The sequence below is a fragment of the Gracilinanus agilis genome, chromosome 4, assembly GCF_016433145.1.
Source record: "Gracilinanus agilis isolate LMUSP501 chromosome 4, AgileGrace, whole genome shotgun sequence".
Lineage (NCBI taxonomy): Eukaryota > Metazoa > Chordata > Mammalia > Didelphimorphia > Didelphidae > Gracilinanus > Gracilinanus agilis.
This window is the reverse complement of record NC_058133.1, coordinates 443,418,341-443,444,999: the sequence shown is the minus strand read 5'-3', so window position 1 is coordinate 443,444,999 and position 26,659 is coordinate 443,418,341. Positions and strand designations below refer to the sequence as shown.

The 26,659-nt window shown below is 34.1% G+C and overlaps 1 protein-coding gene across 5 annotated transcripts in view; it reads right to left on the bottom strand.

Moving 5' to 3' along the window:
* Positions 1-26,659, bottom strand: part of PTBP2 (polypyrimidine tract binding protein 2) — a 143,849-nt gene that overhangs the window by 73,736 nt on the left and 43,454 nt on the right. For all 5 annotated transcript variants that reach the window (XM_044672102.1, XM_044672098.1, XM_044672099.1 and 2 more), the window contains exon 3: positions 9,327-9,402. In XM_044672102.1, coding sequence (XP_044528037.1) covers positions 9,327-9,402 — 76 coding nt within the window. The remainder of the gene's footprint in view (positions 1-9,326; positions 9,403-26,659) is intronic.

Sequence of the window (26,659 nt, the reverse complement as noted above, 5' to 3'; positions counted from 1 at the left end):
CCATTCTGGCTGGCAATTTGGAACTATGCTCAAAGGGCTATAAAAGAATGCCTGCCCTTTGATCCAGCCATACCATTGCTGGGTTTGTGCCCCAAAGAGATCATAGATAAACAGACTTGTACGAAAATATTTATAGCTGTGCTTTTTGTAGTGGCAAAAAACTGGGAAATGAGGGGATGCCCTTCAATTGGGGAATGGCTGAAGAAATTGTGGTATATGCTGGTGATGGAATACTATTGTGCTAAAAGGAATAATAAACTGGAGGAATTCCATGCGAATTGGAGAGACCTCCAGGAACTGATGCAGAGTGAAAGGAGCAGAGCCAGAAGAACATTGTACACAGAGACTGATATACTGTGGTAAAATCGAATGCAATGGACTTCTGTACCAGCAACAATGCAATGACACAGGACAGCTCTGAGGGATTTATGGTAAAGATGCTGCCCACATTCAGAGGAAGAACTGCAGGAGAAGAAACACAGAAGATAATCAATTGCTTGAATGCATGAGTTGAGGTGGACATGATTGGGGATATAGACTCCAAAGGACCACACAAATGCAACTAACAACAATGTGGAAATAGGCCCTGAAGAAGGACACAAGTTACAACCAGTGGAAATGTGCGACGGCCATTGGTAGGGGGAATGCGGGGGGTGAAGGGGAAAGTAGGGGTATGAAGCATGTAAATAGGTTAAAAATGAATATTAATAAATGTTAAAAATGGGGAAAAAAATTACACCAGCAATGCAGAATTTTGCCACATTCTCTCCAACATTTATCATTTACCTCTACTGTGATATTGGCCAATCTGATAGGTGTGAGACTGTACTTCAGTATTTTTTTAATTTGCATTTCTTTAAACAAAAATGATTTAGAGGGGGCAGTTGAGTAGCTCAGTGTATTGAGAACCAGGCCTAAAGAAGGGAGGTCCTAGGTTCAAACTTGGCCTCAGACACTTCCCAGATGTGTGACCCTGGGCAAGTCACTTGACCCCCATTGCCTACCCTTACTACTCTTCTGCCTTGGAGCCAATACACAGTATTGACTCTAAGATGGAAAGTAAGGGTTTAAAAAAAAAAAAAAAGAATGATTTAGAACATTTTTTTCTTTTCAAACTCTTCCCTTCCACCAGGAAATCAATACTGCATATTGATTCCAAGGCAAAAGAGTGGTAAGTGCTAATGGGAGCTAAGTGAGTTGCCCAAGGTCACACAGCTAGGAAATGTCTGAGGTCATATTTAAACCCAGGATATCTCCCATCTCTGGGCCTGGCTCTCAGTCTCCTGAGCAACCTAGCTTCCCCCTCATATGTTTATTGATAAGTTTTGATTTCTGCATCTGAAAACTGCTTAGTCATATCCTTTGACCCTTTATCAATTGGGGAATAACTTGAATTCTTATAAATTTGACTTCATTCTTTATAAATACTTTTAAAAAATCTTAACTTCCATTTTAGAATCTAAATTACATATTGGTTCTAAAGCAGAAGAATGGCAAGGACTAGACAAGTAACTTGACCAGGATCACACAGCTAGGAAGTATCAGAAGTCAAATAAATATTTTCATTCATGTATACATTTATCCTTCAATCTTTACTCTCATTCATCTCCCATATCCAATCATTTCACAAAACTTAAGATTCTATCACTAACCCATCTCATATACTCCCACTAGAGGTACTTATCAACTTTCCTCTAGATTACTAATCAAACAAACAAGGATTTGTGCTAAGTATTAGAGAAAGACAAAAATAAAAAATATCTTGCCTTCAAAGAACTTACATTCTATCACAAAAGCCTAAATATACATAACTTGAATAGAATTTCAAGGAAACAAGGATTTCTAGGAAGCAATGCAAAAAAAGGCAGTGCAAAAGCATGGAGACAAGAGTTGAGAATTACCATGAGTAAAAAATAGCAAGACCTTTGAAACTGGCCTACATAGTGCAGGAAAAGAATAATATATAATAAGGCTAGAAAGATAAGGTGGACAGTTGTGAAAGGCTATAAAATCAAAGCATAGGTGCTTATATTTTAGCCCAAAGGCCACAGGGAGCCTTTGGAATTTAATGAGTAGGGAAGTGGCATGATCAGACTTGCTCTTAAGGAAAATAATTTTGGCAGTTACCAGGAGAATGAATTGGAGCAAGAAGAGCCTTCAGGGAGACTATTTCAAGTAAAAGAGGATGAGAGACTAAATGAGGGTAGTACCTTTTTTAAGTATAGAGAAGTGAAAGGATATAAGAAATATTATTAAAAAATGATAGGATTTTATAAATCATTGAGTCATTTGAAGCAAGGGAGAGTGAGGAGACAAATATAACAACAAGGTTACACATATGGACAACGGGAATGACACTTGTGCCTTCTTCAGAAATAATGCGGTTTGAAAAAGGAGTTCATTTTGAAGATAATGAGTTCAACTTCATTCATATATTGAGTTTGATATGTTTATAAGACATGTAATTTGTATCAAACAGAAATTTAGTCCACAACTAGTACTCAAAAGTAAAAAGAATGAATGAATAAAAAAATATTTATAAAAAGATATCTATGTACAAAGCATTGTGTTAAAACACTGGGGATACAAATAAGCAAAACAATTCCTTTTCTCAAGGAGATTAGCTTCTAATATTACATTCTATTAAGAGGTATAGGACTATATGGCTGCAAATCAGATGAAACAGTCTGACTGTCTTTTGAGTATAGCAATAAAGAATATAACACAACTTTTTTAGTGTTATTTCCACTAAAAGCATATTTCATCATTGATTGGTCAAGGATGCTGAGGATGCTAGAGATAAGCACTTTCTTTTCTGAATCTTCAGAAATTATGGCTACTAAAGAGGAGAGAGCTGGAAATACTTGTATATGTAGATGCCACAAAGGCTGCTCCATTGGATGAGGACCTTGGCCCTTGTAAGCTAAGCTGGAGCAGGGCTAGTGGTCTTTCAAGAAAGGAAGTGTATGAAAAAGGAGGGCTACCATTCCTAGGGATCTTGTAATCAAGGTCCTAGAGCAGCTTTGGTGAACCTTTTACAGACTACATGCCCAACTATACCTTCAAGCTACCTATGAGTCCCCACATTACCCCAGAAAGTGGGGGGAGGAAGTGCTCACATTGGGCTGCTGGGCAGAGGGGCAGGGCATGTGAAAAATGTCCTCAGATACAGAGTAATCGCCACCATCTCTCTCTACCGCATCAAGGCAGATGTGCCATGTTTTCACCAACATGGTCCTAGACTGTCTCCAATGGGGTCTGAAGTGATGTTGTAGTGGAGATGCTAATAATGAACTCACCTTCCTGGCATACACCACCTATTCTGGGTTTCCTGCTGCTTTAGTTATGCTTGATGGACTGCCCTTAAAATAAGAGGTTGTCAGTAACTGTTAGTGGTAGCATGGATGGCATGTCCCCAACAAGGGTGACATCCCTTCCCTGGATGACTACCATCGGGGCTGAAAACAGAGACTTTGGCTGAATATACAAAATTGTGAATCATTTTCATAGAGATAATAATTAAACCCATGAGACTGTATGAGGTTATAGTGTGAGAGAATTTGGGGAAATAATAGAAAAGGGCCCAAGACATACACTTGAAGTATAATCAGAGAGCATGATATGCAGCAAAGAGGGTTGAGAAGAATAGGGAGAAATGAATAAGAAGAATTAAGAGATATGTCATGAAAACCCAGAACAGGGAAAGAATATCCATAAGAGGGTAGTCAATACTCAAATGCTTAGGTGAAATTTTAACACTAACCTGTCTAGATACCTTTGGATTTTAAAGCAAAAGATCTTACTTCTGAATTAAATCTCTCTGAGGTGAAGGGTAGAGTCCTCCCTAGATGTTTGGAGATTGTTGTGGGGTTGTGTTTCTACTGTTCTAAAGACCACAAGGCAACACCTGGCATTCAGAAGACCTGCCTATGATCTGGAGGTCATATGAGGTCAGAGCCTGCCAATTTTGAGGGGCTCAGAAAACTAACATAAGGAGGCATTAGGCAAGCAGCAAAAAAGAAACAATTAAAATATCATCAAGCCACAATCAGGATTAAAAGATTGGAGGGTCTGAAACATGATATTCAGAGGGCAAAGGAGTTAGAACTTCAAACAAGATTCATTTACCCAGCAAAAGTGAGCTTGCTCCCTTTTTTTTTTTTTTCCAGGAAAAAAAATGACCATTCAATGATTTGAACAATCCTGAAAAGACTGGAACTATATAAAAAAAATTGACTCTCAAATAAAAGACTGATGAGAATAATAAAAAGGTAAACAGGAAAGAGAAATCAAAAGACATTCAATGAGGTCAAACTCATCAAAATCAAAGATGATTCTTATAACTCTCAAGAACTTTATTATTTACATTTAAAAGCATCATCAGCAAGTATCATCTTGCTATTTGTTATTAAAATGTTCTCCCAATTTCTAGCTTTCCTTCTAATATTAGTTTCATTGGTTTTGTTTGTACAAACTCCCATGCAATGGGGAGAAGTCAGAAGTCTTCCCAATAAGATCAGGAGTGAAGCAAGGATGCCCATTATCACCTAGTACTAGCAATTAGAGAAGAAGAAGAAATTGAAGGGCTTAAAGTAGGCAATGAGGAAACTAAACTATCACTCTTTGCAGATAAGATGGTATACTTAAAGAATCCTAGAAAATCAACTAAAAGACTAGTGGAAATAATTAACAACTTTAGCAAAGTAGCAGGGTACAAAATAAACCCACATAAATCATCAGCATTTCTCTGTTTACAACAAAACTTAGCAGAAAGAAGTTAAAAAGAAATTCCATGTAAAATCACTCTAGACAATATAAAATATTTAAGAATTTATCTGCTAAGACAAACAGGAATTATAGGAACACAACTACAAAACACTTATCACAATTAAAACTATATCTAAATAATTAGAAAAACAATCATTGTTCATGGGTAGGATGAGTTAATATAATAAAAATGACAACCACATCCATTAATTGACTTATTCAGTGCAACACCTATCAAACTACTAAGAACCCTTTTTTACAGAATTAGAAAAAAATTATAACAAAATTCATCTGGAAGAACAAAAGATCAAGACTATTAAGGGAAATAATGAAAAAAAAAATATGAACCATGGGGGCCTAGCAGTACCAGATCTTAAACTGTATTATAAAGCAGTGTTCATCAAACCAATATGGTACAGACTAAGAGACAGAAGGTGGATCAATGGAATAGACTAGGGGTAAATGACCTCAGTAATCTAATGACCCCAGCTTTTAGGACAAGAATTCACTATTTGACAAAAACTGCTGGGAAAATTGGAAAACAGTATGGGAAAAATTAGGCTAAGATCAACATCTTACACCCTCTTCCAAGAAAAATTCAAAATGGGTAAATGACTTAAATATAAAGAGTGAAATCATAGGTGAACATAGAATAGTATACCTGTCAGATCTGTGGGAAAGGAAGGAATTAAAGATCAAGCAAGAACTATAGAATAGGGGGCAGCTGGGTAGCTCAGTGGATTGAGAGTCAGGCCTAGAGACGGGAGGTCCTAGGTTCAAATCTGGCCTCAGACACTTCCCAGCTGTGTGACCCTGGGCAAGTCACTTGACCCCCATTGCCCACACTTACCACTCTTCCACCAAGGAGCCAATACAGATGTTAAGGGTTTAAAAAAAAATAAAAAGAAAAAAAGAAATATAGAATATTACAAAACATAAAATGAATTATTTTGTTCATATTAAAAAGGGGTTGTACAAACAGAACCAATGCAACCAAAATTAGAAGCAACAAACTGGAAGAACATTTTTATAACAAAACTCTGGCAAAAGTTTAATTTCCAAAATATATAAGGAATAAAGTCAAATCTACCAAAAAAAAAAAAAAAATCAAGCCATTCCCAATTGACAAATAGGCAAGGGATATGAATAGTCAAAAGGAAATTTTCAGATGAAAAAAATCAAAACTATCAATAAGCACATGAAAAAGTATTCTAAATCTTTCTTGATTAGAGAAATGCAAATCAAAACAACTCTTTGCTACCACCTCACACCTAGCAGACTGGCCAATATGACAGCAAAGGAAAGCAATAAATGCTGGAGGGGATGTGGCAAAATGGGACATTAATGCATTCCTGGTTGAGTTGTGAATTGATCCAACCATTCTGCAAGGTAGTTTGGAATTATGCCCCAAGGGCCTTAAAAGAATGCCTTAAAAGCACTGCTAGGTTTGTACCCCAAGGAGAAAATAAGCAAAAATGTTTGTACAAAAATATTTATAGCTGTGCTTTTTATAGTGGCAAAAAGCTGGAAAATGAGGGGGTGTCCAGCAATTGGGGAATGGCTGAATAAATTATGGTATCTGACGGTGCTGGAATACTATTGTACTGAAAGGAATAATGAACTGGAGGAATGCCACTGGAAAGACCTCCAGGAACTGATGCAGAGTGAAAGGAGCAGAACCAAGAGAACACTGTACACAGACTGATACATTATGGCACAATCAAATGTAATAGACTTTTCTATTAGCAGCAATGCAATGACTCCGGACAATCCCGAGGAACTTAAGAGAAAGAATGCTATCCACATCCAGAGAAAGAACTGTGGGAGTAGAAACATAGAAGATAAACATATGTTTGATCACATTGTTCGATGGGGATGTGATTGGAGTTTTGGCATTAAAAGATCACTCCACTGCAAATATGAATAATACGGAGATAGGTTTTGAACAACGATGCATGTATAACCCCATGGAATTGCTTGTCAGCTCCCAGAGGTAGGAGAGAAGAGAGGCGGGAAAGATCACGAATCCTGCAACCAAGGGAAAACAGCCTATACAAACAAATAAATAATTTTTTGAGAAGAGCTTTATTATTAAAACAAAAGGAATACACATAGACAAGAATTGAATATGATAGGATGATATCTTTAAAAAAAATTAGAGCATGAGAAAAAGGAATGTACTGGGAAGAGGTGAAAGGGAAAGAATAGGGTAAATTATTAGCCATGAATGCTTTTACAGTAGAAGGTTAGATGAAGGAGGCAAGCACTTGAACCTTACTCTCATTGGAACTGTCTCATTGAGAGAAGAACATACATAATCAATTGGGTATAGAAAATCTATCTTATCTTACAAGAAAGTAGGAGAGGAAGGAGATAAAAGAAGGGGAGCAGGATTAATAGAAAAGAGGGTAAAATGAGGCATGTGATAATCAGAAACTAAACAGGGAAATAGGATGGAGAGTAATACACAATAATCACAATGGTGAAAACATTTTTAATAACAAAGTCTTTCTAAAGGTCTCATTTCTCAAAAACATAGAAAAATGAGTCAAATATATAAGAAACCAAGTCATTCCCCAATTGATAAATGGGTCAAAATATATGAACACGCAGTTCTCAAGACAAATTAAAGCTCTTTAGAGTCATGTAAAAAATTCTCTACATTACAAAAATGAAAATTAAAACAACTCTGAGGTACTACCCATAATCATCAGATTGGCTATTATGACAGAAAAGGAAAATGACAAAACTTGGAAGAAATGTGAGAAAATTGAGATACTAATGCATTGTTGGGGCAGTTTGTAAATGATTCAACAATTCTGGAAAATAATTTGGACCTTTGCCCAAAAGGCCACAAAAGAGTATATACCTTTTCACCTGACAGTACTAATAATAGTTTTGCATCCCAAAGAAATAAAAAAATAAAAAGGGGAAGGACCTACATACAAAAATATTTAAAGCAGCTGTTTCTGTGGCAGCAAAGAACTGAAAATTTCCATCAATTGGGAAATTGCTGAGTAAGTTATAGCACATGATTATAATGAAATACTTTTGTGCTATAAGAAATAAGAAGTAGGAAGAGCTCAGAAAAACCTGGAAAGACATACATGAACAGAAGCAGAATGAAATATAAAAAAGAATCAAGAATCCACCGTACACCATAACAGGAATATGGTACAAGGAAGAATTCTTAATAACTTCACTATTCTCAGCAAAACAATGATTCAAAACAATCCCAATGGACTCATGATAAAAAATGCCATTGTTTCCAGAGAAAATACTGATGAATTATGAATAAAGGAAACTTTTTTTTTTTGCTTTCTTTCTTTGGAAATCATCTTAACATGTAATTGGGAGAAAATAAAAATTTTAAGAGGGGAGGAATACCACCAGAGCTTACTGATGCATTGCTAATCTGCATCAGCAGAAGGAAAAATCAAATAGAGAGTTCCTTATTTAACAGTGCCCCACTGCACCAATAAAAAGAGTAATAGATACTAGCTAGGAGCATATGTAGTTAATGTGCACAGGGAGTTAATAATCTGATTACATCAAAAGAAGGAATTAAAAAATACAAGTCAATATATATTCAGGGGTTTATTTATACGGTAGAGATAAAATGCTATTAGAAAAAGAAGAGCTGAGTATGGCAGAGTTTCAACTAAGTTCAATATTTATTAGGGGTAAAGTACTATGCTAGGCAGTGAAAATACAAAATTATAAAGCAATAGTTAAAGTGAGCCATCAAGGACTATACATTATTATAAGGAGATATAAAATAATATACACATTAGTAAAGTAAAAGGGAGAAGGGAGAAAGCACTAACAGGAAAGATCAAGGTAAATTTTCTAGGAGGCAAACCCTGAGTTAAGATCTGAAAGAAAACAAGCATACTAAAACTGATATCAATAGAGGAAACATTTCAGAGGAGGGAATGCCATGAAGGGAGACAGTTCTAAATTCTTGATCCAACTAGTAATCTGGTTCAGATAGAATGTAGAGTTTGTGAAGGAGACAAGTATCACATAAGCCTCAAGCAGATAAGGACCTAAAATTTCAGATTAAGAAGTTTACATTTTATATCCTATTGGCAATGACCACTACTAAAGATACAGAGCAGGAGAGTGGCGTGTTGATAACTGTGCTTTAGAAAGATTATTTTGGTTATTGTGAAGGACTGAATGGAGAAGGAATCACTTTGAAACAAGTAGGACAACTAAGAAACTAAAACAGAAGTTTAAATGGCATGTAGTGGCTTAAGAAGTATAAAGAAGAGAACATGAGAGAGAAACTAAAGTTAAAAAATGAAATCTCAGCTGGGACTTGAAGACGTAGAGCTTTGAAATATATTTTAAGAACTACTTCTTAATCCTAAAGTTACAACACTACTATATTCAGAAGTAATTTCTTCTCATGGCACACATTCAAATACAATCTGATTTAAATGTTTTAATTTTTAAAATAAATTGCACTGATAAATTGTTCTTGAAAAGTTTGAATACCAGTACCCACTAAACAGGAAACAATCTTGAAAGTGAATAACATTTTTATCACTTACCAGTAACTACCATGCTGCTCATATTAGAGTTTGGGCTACTGAGTACACTGCCTGAAAGAAGTTCGTCAGATCCTCTCTATAATCAGGGAAAAAAAGAGAGAGAGAGAGATTTTGGTATAAGTAATCTTTACATTTAAGATGTTAACTAAGACTCATACAGACAAATTTTTTGTTTGGACTTACTTAAATCTTTCATCTCAGCATAGAACTGATACTTTAAAAAAAGAGAAAATTCTCAGTCCCAAACCTCACCTTTTCTTCACATCCTACTACAAGAAAATTAAAAATGTTCTCTTATCTCTTTTTATTTTCTCATGCCAATCTTTTGCTTTTCCCCAGCAAACATTTACATGAAAGATCAGTCTGAGAAACGAAGAATGCTCACAATTCATGATCCAAGAGCTTCAAGAAGATAGTGTAGGTACTTGCAAACAGGGAGAACAAAAAGATTTTTCAGAGGGTTCACGGTATATTTAGACCCTATAAAAGCCTCTTTATAGAAACCCCAATATTTCACTCCTAGCTTTTCAGACAACTCAATTAAGTAGATGAGTAACTACTACTGGAAAGTCATACTGAAGAATGCACTTAAAAAAAAAAACTTTTTAAAAGCTGACTAATGAAATATAATCCAGGTTTTATCATAGTAATAAACCTGGCAGAAATAAACCTTCTAAAGGCAAAAATCTATGTCTATTAATTGAAGAGCTTTACCTAATAGAAGCTCTGCTAGACATGGAAGAGAGAAGACCTAATTTTGAATCTCACCTCTAAAAAGTACTGGCTGTATATGTCATGAACTTTCTAAACCTTGGTTTCTTCATCTGTAAAAACAGGGTTAAAAATGCCTGTAGTGTGAGACAGTGCATATAAAATGTTTTGCAAATTTTAAAGCCCTTAGTTAGTTACTATTGTTATACTGAAAAATGTTTAGCAAATGTTTGATGCCAATAATAGATGAGTCAATTCCATTGATCAATATGAAACTGTATGTAAACTGTTTTTTCATTCATAGTAATATAATACCTAGGTTGAGAAGAAATGATTCAAAGTTGTTTATATAAAGCTCCTACAAAAAGTCCTACTCCGGTGTTTTTTTTAATGTTGACTATGTCAGAGAAATGTATAGTGACAGGTTCTAGAGTAAGCAGAAATGATGGTTTTCAATGTTGTTCTGGCAACAGATTACCTCTTATGGCCAAAGACTGGACTAGCTAGCTAGAGAGAAAGAGACATCATTTATAAGCTGGTAATAAATTATTTGGCCTTTACAAAGAAAAATATAAAATGGTCTGTGTCATGGCAGGGCCATGGAAAGAATATCAGAAGTTGCTACAAATAACAGTTTTTAAATTACCAGTATTCCAATGTGAAATCCTTGAGCAATAATCAACTAGTAGTATGGGAAGAATTGAATCATATAAATATTGACATTCCTAAAAAACCAAGAAAGTAGAATATACATAGTAGCTACATTAAAGGATAGACTATATAAGTTGCAACTAAATTAATTATGGACTAATAAAGGAGTTTGTTTAATCTTAAAATAAGAAATATAATCCAAAAAATTCCCCCAAAGTTATCTCTGTTTTATCTTTCAAGAAAGCTTAAATGATTTTTATGTATGGCTAGAAGACACTTAGTTGGAAGAGAACCCTTATTATGGTATTTCATTTTGCCCAAGCAAATGCTTTTTCATTATCAACAAATAATAAACATAGTGGCATCCTGAGTATTCTTTTTATCATTCAGTCAACTGTGTCACAATAAAAGATGTGGTTCATTGTGGTACATTGCTTATGAAAGAAAGCCAGTGTATTCACATACACTGCTATTCTCAAGTCTATGGTCCTGGCAAAAGAGATCCATCAACTCTAAGCATAGAGAGGCTTAACACCAAAAAAGAGGACTGGCAATTTGATGAAGAACTGTTCAGTTTTGGGAATGCATGAAACAAAAAATCGTAAATAATTCTTAGTCCTTTCTGACCTCTTTCTGCTTCTTCAATGACAGTGATAGAGAACAGAAAGAGAGTAAGCCTGCCAAAGCAGTTTTTACATCATCTATAAACTTTAACCTGGCTGTTGGTACTCAATGAGATTCTTGTCCAATGAATAGTAAGTGATCATTATCCTGAAGGAACAGAATAAAATCAGTCTTGACATTCTCACAATAAAGGAAACAAGAAGGAAGTTAAATTTAAACAGAAGGATGGTACATAAGTACTACTTTTCAGGATAAAGAACAGTGTTAATGAAGTTGATTTATTATCACATCAGGCAACATTAAACGTGATTTTTTATGGGGCACTTTGTCATCTCACATTGTAGTGCTTATTAAATTATGAGTATTTGCAAAAGAATACAAGATGGCAGATTATGTGTTGTATTGTGTAGGGCAATTCTAACTTTTAAAAAGAACTCAATGTGACCTTCCAAGTGAAATCAATATGTACTTTTTGTAATTATAATACAAAAGTAGAAATAGTGGGCAACTAAGGTTGAGCACTGGGCTTGAAGCCAGAAAATCCTGAGTTCAAATCCAGTCTAAAATAGTTATTAGCTATGTGACCCTGTGCAATTCATTTAACCCAATTTGTCTTGGTTTCCTTATTTGTAAAATGAGCTAGAAAAGAAAATGGCAATCACTTCAGTATTTCTGTCAAGAAACCCCAAACGGGGTCACAAAGTATCAAATATGAACTGAAATGACTGAAAAACAGTAAGAATTAGGGGAGGAGGGTAAGAAAGATTATAGAAAATATGGATAAAAGCAAAATAAGAAACAAGACGGTTCAAAGATGAATACTATACACAGAAGTCTCAGGTTTCTACATCATGAATATTTTCTTTAAGGTAAGCAAGAGGGATAGCCAACACCAATGGAAAAGAGTCAATCACAATAAAATAAGGCCTCTGATAACTACTTTTGCTTGAAAAATCCTGATCTTTGCTAAATATATCATAATATTTGCAAAATGTATCAAAATACATTTAAATAGAAGAATTTTTATTAAAAAGAAAAACAAATAGATATTACTGATTTTGACAATAGACAAATGGCCTATGTGTGCTATATTAGTATGTACATACATACACTCAGTATCTCTTCCCCCACCCTCTCTCTCATTGCATATCATATTAAATTTATATCAAGCCTTGCCTGTGACACTGGCTGGATATGTGACCCTAGACAAGTTACTAAAGTTCTCAATGTCTCAGACAATATGTACATAAAGATTTTGTTAGACAACAAAAGATCACTTACCAATTACAGAAGGATTTACTATAGAATTCCAAAAGTTGAAGAACAAAACAAAAAATACCAAATTTTTAAGTAATTAGTACTCTAGTTATGTGGACTATTAAAAAAAATACTTTAATAATTAGATTATACTTAAGATAGTAGCAGTATAAAACTAATGCATCTAGGTTAAGAAAGGAAACTGACAATTAAGAATATGCTTTGCATAAAATATCTGTGAAAAAGGAGTGCTAGCCAAGATATATAAATAACACAAATACCTGAGATCAAGAACCATGTATAATTGGTAAGAAGACATGAATAATTGCCAAAAGCTTATTAGAAAAATTAGTCTAAATCATAAATCACTAATGATAAGAAATGCAAATCAAAACAATTCTAAATTTTCACCTCATGTCCAGTATATTAACAATGATAAAAAAAAAAAAGAGAGAAATATTCTAAACATTCAATGTTGGAAGTGTGTGAGGTAAATATTTAGGGGACCACTAACTCAGTAAATCTCAGAAAGACTAAACATAGGAGTCACAGAGTCACATGTCCCCTAGCATCCCAGAAAGCATCCTTCAGCACCAGTGCCTGCATCACTATGAATAAGGGAGGAAGGAGACAGCATGATGTTCGAATGCCATTGACCTTTGGAAGGCCTGGAAGAAAATAAGTTTGAAAAGCGAGAACGGGAAGTTAAGGAGCTCTCTTTTTCTCCCAACCCAACTTGAACTAACTCTCTCTGGACTTGGTCTCTCTCCCTAAATCCTCTTATCTGATCTCTCTCTCTCTCTGGCAAGCTGAGGGATCTAGATTTTCTAGAATGGCTGAAAACACTTTCTCTCTCATTCTCTCTCTCTCCTAATAAATGTTCATAAATCTAATAATAAACCTCAAGATTAATTTTATTTACAACATATGGGATATATGAAGAAAGGCACATTAATACACTGCTGATGAATCTGTGAAATGGTCCAATTATTTCGAAAAGCAATATGAGATTATGCATAAAAATTGACAAAAATGTCCATTTCAGATCAATCATTCCTATACAGAAACCAAAAGAGGGAACGACATGAAGGTTCCATGTGCATGAAACTATTCACAAAAGCACATTTATGATATCAAAGAACTATAAAGTCCTGATAGAGTAGAGAATGGCTAAGCAAATTATGGCACATTAAATATATCCAGCATTGCTGCAAGGAGCTAATAGTCATGTGGAATTAGAGTAAACAAAAGCATATAATTATATGCAGAAAAAAAGAGAGTAAAAAAATACAAAATAAAATAAAAGATAACTTAAGAGAGGGCACTAATAGTTGAAAATATCAGGAAAAGCCTGCATGGAGGTGATGTCTGAGCTGTGTTTTGAAATAAAGAAAGACTAAAAACTGACAACAAAGACATAAGCAACAATTATAACAATGTATATACATTTAAGGTACACAAAAAGTCACTTAAGCTATGTAATTATAATGACCAAGCTTGTCCCTGAGAAGAGTTGAGAAAATAACTATTATATCCTATGACTTTCCCTCTTTGCCATACTCTTGAATGTTGGAATATGGAATTTAGTCTCAGACTTGGTTATGTTAGTTTTGATGAATTGCTCTTCAGTATTTTATTTTTTCTTTTTGTTACAAGGGATGGCTTACTGGTTAAGACGGGCCAGGGGAGGGGAAGAGTTTCAAAAATAAAAGGTGATTTGAAAACAAAAGACAGTTAAAATTAGACTGAAAAAAACCATGCTCTCTTATGTATTGAGGGTGAAAAGAGTCCATGTTCTACTAGTCTATTAGCATTAGAATGTTTTTAGAAAAAGAATAACTTTTTTTCTTTCCAGATTAAAATCTAAGAATTTTCCCCTCTTTCAATTTCCCCAAATATGTCACATTACTTACAGTTAAGGAGGAAAAATATTCTCAAGTATAATAATGAAATGCAAAATAGCTGTAGCTTCTAATTTTTACACACCTGGTCTTTGTTAGATTGATCTCAATAAAAGGGTTTAATAAAATGATTAGTATTCAATTTGTTTTTACACAATGACTTTGAGATTCCAATTTAGATCTGTTCCCCTCTTCCTCCTTTCCTCCAAGCAGTTATCACATGATGAAGAAAGGTCACTTTTCCAAAGTAATGTTTTTCATAAAGAATTTGTTGAGAAATATTTGGAAATGCATATGACCAATATAATCTTCATTCAAAGTAAGCTAATGATATTTATGATAGCTCATGCAACTGTTTTATGAAATTTTAAGAATTTAGAACCATCTATAATTAACAACAATGTAAAAACAAACAACTTTAAAAGACCTCAAGATCAACTCAATAATAAACCATAATTCCTGGGGCACTATTGTGAAGAATACTACTCATTTTCTGAAAGAGAAGTATGGACTAAAAATGAAGAATAAGACGCATTTTTTTTTTAAAAGACAACAGAGGAATTTATTTTGCCTGAGTATGTATATCTGTTAAATGAGTTTTACATTTTTACTGTTGATGGAAAAGAAAATAAATGGTTAATTGAAAAAAATTAAATTTTATTTTTAAAAATAGCAAGGAAAAAAAGAATCTATTTGTACAAAATTATTTATAGCAGCTCTTATTGTGGTAGCAAAGAACTGGAAATTGAGAGGATGCTTGGTCATCAATTGGGGAATAGCTGAACATGTTATGTTACCGTAATGGAATATTTACTGTGCTATAAGACTAAAAGGATGATTTCAGAAAATCTGGAAAGACCTATATAAACTGAAGCAAAGTGGTGTGAACAGAACCAAAATACAATACACAATAATATTATATGATCTTGAATGACTTATTCTTAGCAATACAGGGACTTAGCTATCTTAAAGGACTCATGCTGAAAAATACCATCTGCCTCTAGAGAAAGAACAAAAGGAACTATATTTTTCTTTCTTCATTATTTTTGTTTTCTTTATCTCTTCACAAAAAATTATTAATATCAAAAAGTTTTATTGCTTGCTTCCTAAGAAGAGGGATGAGGAAAGGAGGGAGAATTTTGGCCCAAAATTTGGGTTTGGGGGGAAGGTTGAAACAAAATAGCAAGGGAGACATATATTTCCAAAGGTATTTGTCATTGTCATGACAGATGTCTTGCACAAAGTCCTAATAGAAAGATTCTCATGGGAAGATTAGGTTCTCTACATACTTCTATTTGTAGGTATCATTGCGCTAATTGTATACATCACTGGTACACTACATGGTCTTTTCAACGAGCTTCACAGAAAATCAAAACATACCAAGTTGGTAAGTAAACAGGAAAAAACAAGCAAATAATAAATTCTCATAGCCCAGATTACTACATACAGTTGAACGGGAAACCTACTGACTGAAACCATCATACATCTAGTTAGTAAAGTGCTTTTTATATTCATTTATTCATCTTGAATAGGCACCTCTCTTCACAAACATTAATACTCATGACAAATTAAGCCTATTTGTGAATGTTTCTTATGCCTCCCTTCTCCCATTTATTTATCCATGGCATTCTCTGTGTCTGAAATGTTACCTGACTCACCTCAACCCACTATAATACTAGAAACACTTCAATAGCAAACTCAAGCAACAACTTCATGCATATAATAGGCATTTTGTAAACATTACTCTATACATTATCATGTATCCTTTACTTTTTAAAATTCTTCCTTTTTAGCATTCGTTTATTCAGCTGCCATTTATTAAATATCTATGTAGAAAAATACTGTTTGGATACAAAAAAAAATCCATTAAGCTCTGCTCTTTATTCTCATTTACATCATTTCAAAGGATTATAGAATCAAAAAGTTAAAGCTATATAGAAAGGTCCTTTGTAGTCATTGCACTCATTTTACAGATGAGGAAACTGATGTTCGGAGAAATAAAGTGATTTGTCCAAAGCTATACAAGTAGTTTTTAAATAAGAGAACTGGGACACAAACCTAGAGTCCTTGACTCCAAAACCAATGTACTTTCTGCTGCAATAACGGGACATAACACAAATATATAAATGTTACAATATTATGTTTCCTTTTGGGAATTATAATTTTACTAATTCTGTTCCTCAATATAGCAATATATTTTCAGAGTTGATCATTCTCTCAAGGAGAACAAAACTTCTAGGGCCTCTGGAATTGAGATGGATGATGAAAAGGCTCAGATTTTCAGGCCCATCTGAACGATTTCTGACAAGTTTTGGTATAGCCATGAAAAAAAAAAAAAAAGTCAATCTCCAGCACTCCAATCTTTGTACTACCTTGCTCACTGAAAAATGTTTTTTCTTCACAGTAAAAGTTACCAACTTAAAAACAAAAACAAACCAAAAAAAAAAAACAAAAAAAAACTGGTCCTTTCACTATTATTCCAGCTTCAAGAAGTCTATGCCACGCTGCAGATGATTTTGTAACAACCCTTGAGATTCCAGGTCTCTCTCAAAGTATTTTTTTTCTGAGGATTAATTAGGTTATTTCTCAGCAATAATTTGTCAGTTTGGGGCAATTTTAAAATTTCCCCCATAAGCTTCTTTGCTTTTCTGATATGACTGGTTCTATTTCAGTATTGCCTACCCCATACTAATAGCTACAAGTATTTCTAATAGTCATATAAGTGTATGCTCTTTTCTCAGAGAATAAAAAATGCAAAAAAAGACAAAAGAAATATGCTATGAATAATCTGACTTTCAAATGACCTAGAAACTAACTAAAGGTAAGGAAACTAAGCCACTTCAGTTTCATTTGATCAAGGTCAGAAATTTTAGTCAGCCCTTAATTAATAGAAACACATAAGCCATTATTATCATAAAATGAAACAATGTTAAAATAATTGTTTGTCCCAAGAAATCAGTAAAATGCTATTTCTTTTTTGGAGAGACTGAAGTCAAATAATGTGCTCTTCCTAAGGTATAATTATAATTTTGTGTCAATAGACATACTCACTGATTATTAACCAATTTTGGCTGAAATTTACTAAATTCAATCCCCCTGGTAGATATGGTACAAGTCTCAGTGAGAAGTCCATTCCTATAAACTTTTCTTCACTATATTAAAAACTTGATTTTTACAAAATGTAATTGTGTATCTGCACAATACCATATGACTGAATTTTTAAATTACTAAGAAAATTTCATTGGTTATTTCTGAAAGAAGCCACAAAAGCACAATCCAAAACTAAGCATTCCTAATTCTAAAATAACTGGTCAGTTTTGATTATCCAGTCCTCAGAGAACCACATATCTCAAAAGTTATAAGAGTTTACAAAGATAATTTATTCCTGCCTTTTTCCCCCTATCTAAGAATCCCTTCTATTTCACTACTGATAAGTGGTCATCCAGTTTCCATTTGAAAATCTCTAGCATAAGAGAATTCATTGTCATCTAAAAAGTAATCTATTCAATTTTTGGAGAGTTAACATTGTAAGAGTTCAAATCACCCCCAAAACTCTTTTTTTCCTTCAATTGGCTTGGAAACATGAGAAATAACATCAGTTCATTTAGAATTTATATATGTATATATGTGTGTGTAGGTGTATATGTCTTTGAAATGAGAATCTGATATACTTCTAAATCAGATACAAGGTATCTCTATTAACCACAAATATTCACTTTAAAATACTGCAACTTTCAAATGAAATGAGAAAATACATAAAGCAATCAATTTTCTTCTTTAGAAATGATTAGGTAATGATATAAATTACTACTAAATTAATGCTAATTTTTAAATGTATAAACTGTGAAAAACCACATATTTAGAAAATAGCAATAATTAAAATTTTCACATCAAGGTCAATGTGTATAAACCAAATGATATCAATTGCAATCTTGAAATTATTAGCATGTAGCAACTTTTCAACAGTTTTAATAAAAGTATGGGGAGGACACACAAGAAAATATGACAGAAAAAATTTGAAATTATGCAAGAAAAGAATAATCATATTCTTTGATCCAGATATATAATTTGGGTATATATCCCCCCAAAAAATCAGAGAGATTTTATTTACATACATACATACATACATACAACCAAAACATCCACAGTCAAACTTTTTGAGTTATCAAAGAAATAGAAACAAAGCTTCTCAATTGGGGGTTGGCTAACAGCACTTAAACATAATTGAACACTACTATGCATTAAAAAGACAAATGAGAAACTCACTCTTCTCTATATTTTCTTTTTTGATCATCTCATCAGCTCCCATGAGTTCAATTATCATCTCTAGGCAAATTACTGTAAGATTTTTATATATTCAGCCCAAATCTTTTTCCTGAGCTAGATGATTTGAAAGTCAACATCACCAACCTGTCTTTTAAACATTTCAAATTTGGATATTCTGTAAGTATCTCAAAATCTGCATATCCAAAACAAAATTCATTATCTTTTCCCTAAAACCTTCCTCTCTTTCCAATTTTCCTACTGCTATCAAAGTCACTACTATTCTTCCAGTCACTCTAGCTTGCAACTTCAGTATCATCCTTAGTTCTTCATTCCCACATATCTAATCTATTCCTAAATCTTGTAGTTTCTACCTTCATAGCATCTTCTCTGTCTCCCCATACATCCTAATCTCTCTACCTGCAAAGCTCTTGTCTAGGTCCTCATCATTTTTCACCTGGACTACTAGAATCATCTTCTAACTCATCTTCTGTGTCAAGTTTCTTCTCACTCTAATCCATCCTTCAGTCAATTGTCAAAATGGTTTTCTTAAAGTGCAGATATGACCACACCACTACACCTTTATCTCATCAACATATTCCAGTGGTCCCATAGGACCAAATATAAAGTGCTTGGTTTGGATTTCAAAGTCCTTAATAATCTGGTCCCTTCCATGTACCTGTCATGTACTCTATGATCCAACAATATTGTCCTACTTAGTATACCTCACACTCTCTACTCCATCTTCTACCTCATATCTTTTCATTAGATATTCCATAAGACTGGAAGGATCATCTCCACATCCTAAATTCCATGGTTTTCTTCAGGACTTTGTTCAAGTATTACTTTCTACAAGTCTTTTCTTGTTCTCTATCCCTATCTAGTTCATTATTTTTATGATTACTTTCCATTTAAAATATAACTACAGAAGTTACAAAAGTATTTGAGAACATATCTAACAAGATAAATCCAATAACTATTTGAATCAAACTATAAAATACTATTTTGAAAAAAAATACAGTCCAAAATAATGAGAAAACTTTTAACTGCTCAGGAATATGTCAAACAATATAATAAATTTATATTATCATATGCCTAATTTTTCTTATTCAGTACTGTACCAAACTCTCCAAATAATATTTTATATACTTTGAAAAAATATTTTAAAATTCACATAGAACATAATGGTCAAGAATGTAAAATGTAATAATAAAACAAAGTAGGAAGAGTCTAACAGTACCAGATTTCCAAACCTACTACAAAGAAATCATTAAAAACTATTTAGTATCAGTTAAAAAATAGGTTAATCATTAAAAAAAATGTTAGGTATACAACATACAAAAACAAACAGTAGATTGTCAGTAAATCCTAAGTTACTACAGGAAAAACTCACTATTTTAGAAAAACTGAGGGGGGAAATGGCTGGCTAAAATTAGGTTTAGACTATTTACATTATATATATATGTATGTATATGTATATGTAAGTTTATACATATATATAAATAGTTTAAATGAACATAGTTATTGTATACTGTCACCTCCATTATAATGTTTTGGTGGATAGTGTTTGGGCATTATGAATTTTTGCTGACAATAGCTCTCTTTTAAAAGGCCTTTTTCAGGTCAAAACCAGTAATCACAGGAGAAGTAATGAAGACAAAGATCAAAAGACCAGGAACAGCTTGTAGCAGAGGCAATTATTTCAGAAGGTGACAGGAGAAACAAGCAACAGACAAAACAAGGAGTAAGGGGTGTGTGTATGGGTCGGGGTGGGGGGAGTTAGGAATGAAGAGAAGGGGTAGGTGGAAAGGAGAGAAAGGTACTGAATACCTCAATAACTCTTTTAGGCACAATCATAGATAGGCACTTCTCTATAAGTTAGGAAAGATGAAAAGAATTGACCTACTGGGGAAGTATCTTTTCAATGTGCCTGATTTTCACATTCTTAGCACAGAGCTACAGAGCTGAGCTAAGTATGAGTTAAACTCAATTCCTAGTTATCTTCATCTGCTACCAGAGAGGACTCATAATCATAATAGAATGCAAGCTTCAGAAAACAGAGGCATTAGACGGCCCACACTAGGCATATCCATCAAAGATGCTAGATGTCAGGAAAACAGAGGTACTAAAGTACCTTCTCACTTCAGGGGCAGAGAGAGGGAACTGAGAGTTTGCTCCTCCTGCAAAGTGTGAAACTTGGAAACCTCAAAAAGTTAAACTTGACTGTGCACAAATTCAAGCTGCTGAGTATAATATAATATATTTTTACAAAATGATCCTACTTTTTCTTTTACATAGGTGTGACCAAGAACCTTCTGTTGCTAAGTCTACACCATTCCCATTTCTCTCTGGCTTGTAGGAACCATATCCTCTCTATCTTTGTCTCTGGCTATTCAAAATCTCCTGACTTCCTGAAACTTGCTTTTCTGTTTCAACTTAACTTTCCTTTCTAGTTATACAACCAAACTTGCATTCCCTGAAAGGTTCTAATAAAGTTTAAAAAAAAGGTCTAAATCCCCCCCCATAAAATACCAGTGACACGTAGTTTATGTGCTTGAATATTTCCAGTAACTGAGAACTCAATATGTAGAATTTATCATTTTTAGATTGCTGTTTCACCTTTCCATTTGAAACACCAGAACAGTGATTTACAAAGCATTTAATAAATGCTTTTTTATTCATTCTCATACTGAGTCAAAAAGCCGCCGCCCTGTAACTTCTTTACAATGCTGCTACTAACTTCTGCACACAGGAGGTACAAAGAATAAATTTATTCTTTCTTTCATATGACAGTCTTTCAGATGTTTGAAGACAGCTCTAATTTCTCTCCCAAGTCTTTTCCTTCTGATTAAGGATCTCCAGTTTCCTCTACTGTTCTCATATGGCAAGACTTTCATATTTTTCATTATTCTAGTTAACTTTCACTGGACAAATTCCATCTAATCAGTTTCTTTATTACAATACTGTGCTCAGAATTGAACATATATATGGACTGACCAAAACAAAATACAACCTTCATAAAGGGTACTTTTATACATGCAACTCAAAACTCTAACCACTTACATTGAGTCTATGCTGAACAAGTCTTTTTTATCTCAACTGCCATCAAAACAGATCTTCTTGATTCTACTTACAATTGAGTCTTGTGATGTAAACTCAAGACAACATATTTATGACCACTAATGCTACTTAATTTCAGATCAGAATTAGGTCCCCAATCAAATTCAGTATTTTAATTTTAAATTCCAGCCCCATAAATAATTTTTACTAACATACTTAATTATTTTACATACACAAGATTTTAAAACTGAAATCAAAACAATCTCTGCCATAGTTAAAGTGTGAACAAATAATCTTGATAAAAACAAGGTTCTGCTAAAGCAGGTCCTATGATAATATTCAATATCTTAAGATTATGTAACTACATCTAGTCTTAGACACTTCCTAGCTATGTGACCCTGGGCAAGTCACTTAACCCCAAATGGCTAGCCCTTACCATTCTTCTGCCTTGGAACCAATACTATCACTTCTCAGACAGAAAATAAGGGCTTAAAAGAAAATTATGTAACCATGGAAGACAGAAAAAGTTTTCAGTAAAGAGCTTTATAATATGCTGTATTATTTTTTTTAAATAAGTTCCCATCATCATCAGAACATCAGAACACATTTACTAAAAATACAAAAAGTATTTTCCAGAACCAAAATGAGATTCTTCTTCTTGTTTTACTTTAGATTATCTGTGCCTCTGTCAATTTTGCTTTAGTGAACTCAAGACACTAAACAACTTTTCTACTATTCTCTAAATTATCCTTTTCCCACAAAGTACTATACAAAAGAATAATTTAATATTAGATATTTAAAGTGAAAAGGCACCTTTATACAACAAGAACTCAGTGAAATTATCTTTACAAGTAACAGGTTGTGGCTCATTCTTCATTTCAGAGGGCCACTGACATTATGGGGAAGATGTCCTGACTTGCTCATGATTTGAATTTAAGTGAAGTAGAGCTGCACAAAATTATCAGCTTTATTCTCTCTTTCGGAGTCATTAAAGAGACCAGACAAAAATCATGACAATTGTACTGCCAGGGATACAGTGGATAATCTTGGCAAGTTCTGCCATCTGACCAAGTTCTAAGCATCTCATGCTATCTGTTCATTTCACAGGAGGAATTCTTCCCATGCCTGGGGTAGACATCTCCTTAACTTACCAATGGGTTTGAGGGTTGGCTACTATTGACTTGGTTTAGCCCATTTACTGAGAAAATTTTACTAGGCTATAGCTGCTAAGCATGCTACAGCATTTTGGAGCAATGGGTGATCTGGGTTACAAGTAAAGCATCTGCATAAATGAGTAATTATTTTTATATATGTGAAAATAAGAAGAAAAAAGCTCAGAGATATATGAGTTTCTTGACTTAATGAGCTATTAGAAAATAAGAAAAGTGTTGAAAAATAAAAGGAAAAGAAGACATAATAAAGATTTGTCCAAAATAAACATAATTTCAAAATACCATAGTGTTAATGACAGTATTTGTGGTATCAATCATTCCCATCTACCATGATTTTCTAACACCCAGTAAACTAGAAATGAAAAAAAATTTTTTTTTCAAAAGAAACTTTTTTTAAAAGATCAGTAACTTCCCAGTAGGGTCGGGGACTCTTCTTACTTTCAGAATTCCAAAAGTGAATTTGCTAAGGTCATGTAAACAACAAAGAAATACTTAAGTTTCCATTTCTTAAAGATAATAATTCCTTATAAAAAACAGTGATGCTAAACGATAACTCTAGTCCAACTATCAATAATATGGAATTAGGTAATCATGTAAAACCCAGTGGAGGGGCAGCTGGGTAGCTCAGCGGAGTGAGAGTCAAGCCTAGAGACAGGAGGTCCTAGGTTCAAACCCGGCCTCAGCCACTTCCAGCTGTGTGACCCTGGGCAAGTCACTTGACCCCCCATTGCCCACCCTTACCACTCTTCCACCTATGAGAAAATACACCAAAGTACAAGGGTTTAAAAAAAAAAAAACCCAGTGGAATTGTGTGTCATCTATGGGGGGTGGGGAGGTTTGGGGGAGAAGGAAAGAACATGAAACATGTAACTATGGGGAAATATTCAAAATAAAAATAAAAGGGAAAAAATAAATCTGGGTAAATAAATCTGATTTAAATATTAAAAAATAAAAAACAAATAAATTAAATGAATGAATGAATGAATGAATGAAAAATAAATGAATGAATGAATAGAAGACTGAGAAGAGTAGGGACAATATTATACAATGGCTTACTATCTAACCTATAAACAAGAACTGTACAATAGAAAGAACACTATAATCTTGGAATTGGAAGAAAAGAGTTTGAATCACTGAATCTTAAGACTTCAAAGAAAATCAGTACAATTTTCATAACTGAAGTAAGAATCTTCTCCACACTATCTATCTATCATCATCATCATCATCATTGACATTTATATATTGCTCTATAGACTAAAAAGTGTTATACATACACATATACATATATACAATATTTCATTTAATAGAACCTGGGAAGTGCATATACCAATAAAAGGACCCTGTTGTATCCATAGGGAATTATTCAAAGACCTATCATGGATGGTTGAAAATAAGTGAACACCTGCTGAATTCATAAAAACGTGCTCTCTTTCCACTCCTTTCCTTCAACTTGGTGCTAACTGACATCTCCCTCCCTGCCCCTGGCCAAAAAGCCCCCCCCCAATAGAAGCAAGCAAGAAACTGAAAAGTAGAAAAAAATAAAAGTGAAAACAAGAAAGATCTCCTCTTCCAGTCCCAATCTGCAGTGGCAGAAGTACTAAGCAGTTGACCTCAGATAATGGAAACATGGAAAAGGGGACCTTACTGTATAGATACTATCATCTCCATTTTATGATAAAGAAGATAAAGGTGGTCCCAGGCTTATGCAATTTGTATATGGTCACCTAGCTGTTAGGCGTTTGATTTGGAATGTGATCCCAGGTACCACCTTAGTTCAAGTCCAGCACTCTCATCTCTATAACCTGCAGTTCTGACAAAAAAATATATCAAGAAGTTTCTGCCTAAAAACTTTCAATGATAGAGAATTCATTACATTTCAAGGCAGCAGCCCACTCCATTTTTGATTAGTTCTAAAAGTTAAAAAGTTTTCCTAATTTTGAGTGGAAATTTGCCTCCCTACAACACCCACTCTTTAAAATAAGCTCATGTAGCTTATCTCCTTCCATGAGAGTTCTTTAGATTTGGAGTACAATAATTATATCAGTCCTCTACATAAGAGTATAGTGATTACATCTTTTTAAAGAAGTTCCTCTTATTCTCAGCTCCTTCAATTGATCTTCATATAGTAGTCATTGTCCTAGTAACCTCCATCTGTAATAGTTCCACTTTATTAAGTTTTGAATTGATAATTAATTTATGAAATTGGGGCAAGCACTCTCAATTCTTTGAGTACTCACTGGGAAAGACCGCGATTGAAAGTGGGAAGCAGGAGATGATGACATAGGAACCTGGAATGGGATGTTGAAAAAAGGCAGTGTGAGGAAAATAATAGGGAGAGAGCAAGAAAATATCACTCACATAACTATGGATAAGAATTGGGAAGTGTGGCAGCTGGGTGGCTCAGTGGATTGAGAGCCAGACCTAGAGATAGGAGGTCCTAGATTCAAATCTGATCTCAGACACTTCCTGTGTGACCCTGGGCAAGTCACTTAACCCCCTCATTGCTTAGCCCTTACCTCTCTCTTCTGCCTTGGAACCAATACACAATATTAATTGTAACACAGAAGGTAAGGTTTTAAAATTAAAAAAAAAAATTTTTTTTTTAAGGACTTGGGAGCACTAGGCAGCACCAACCTGATGGATATAGAAGACTGCTCAGGGGGCAGGAGTTTGAAGTCTCATATTTATAGGACTGTTTTTTTAGAAACAGACCAACTCTTATCTGTGCCAAGTTGGGACTAGGTCTTCCAACATATCCAAATCTCTCAAAAGTTACTGGTTAAACTTCAAATTTGGATTTCAGAGTTATCAGCACCTTTTTGACATTATACTGGTCTGGAGTCTATCTGAAATTTAAAAATTATAGAATCAAAAATCATGACAAACAGCTTCCCCTGATTCAGCACATATTACCAAAATGTAAATTTTGCCTAATATATAATACAATTTGTAAATTATGTTCCTTTGATCTTCGAAACAGTTATTTACATGACTTCCAGATCTCCTTGGCAATATTATTTCTGGGCAGTTTCGGGGTATAGTGGAAAGAGCTCAGAAGGACTCAGGTTCAAATATAGACTCAGTCATTTACTAGCTGTGTGACCCTGGGCAAGTCACCTAACCCTGTTTGCCTTAGTTTCTTCATCTGTAAAATGAGCTGGAGAAGGAACTGACAAACCATTCTAGTAGCTTTGGCAAAAAAAACCCCAAATGAGGTCACGAAAAGCTTGACACAAATAGAAAAAATTGAACAATATACCAATGGGGGAAAGGATACTCAGGGACAAGTTTGGATTGGAACAAGATACAATTTTAACAAGCTTTCCTACTATCAATTTAATACAAGGGTGACTATTTTATCTTTCCCTCTAAATCAATGACAACACCTCCATCCTCTCTCAGATTATTGAAGTAATACTGAGACTTAAAAGGAAAAAGAATTATCACCTGGTGGCCAGCCTTCTGATAATAAATAGCTTTCGAATTAAGGGGGCAAATAAATTATTAGACACGGCTTAAAAGATGGGAAGCTTGGTTGCCAAGTAGGGCAGAGAAGGTTGGGTCTGGGTTGGGAGATGGCAAGCATTTGGGAAGGGGGCATTAAAAATCCTAAAATCTTGAGCTAAAAAGGAATAGGAAGACCAATTGCCTTTAAGGCTAAAGGTCTATGTGCCAAATCAAGAAGTCAAAATGC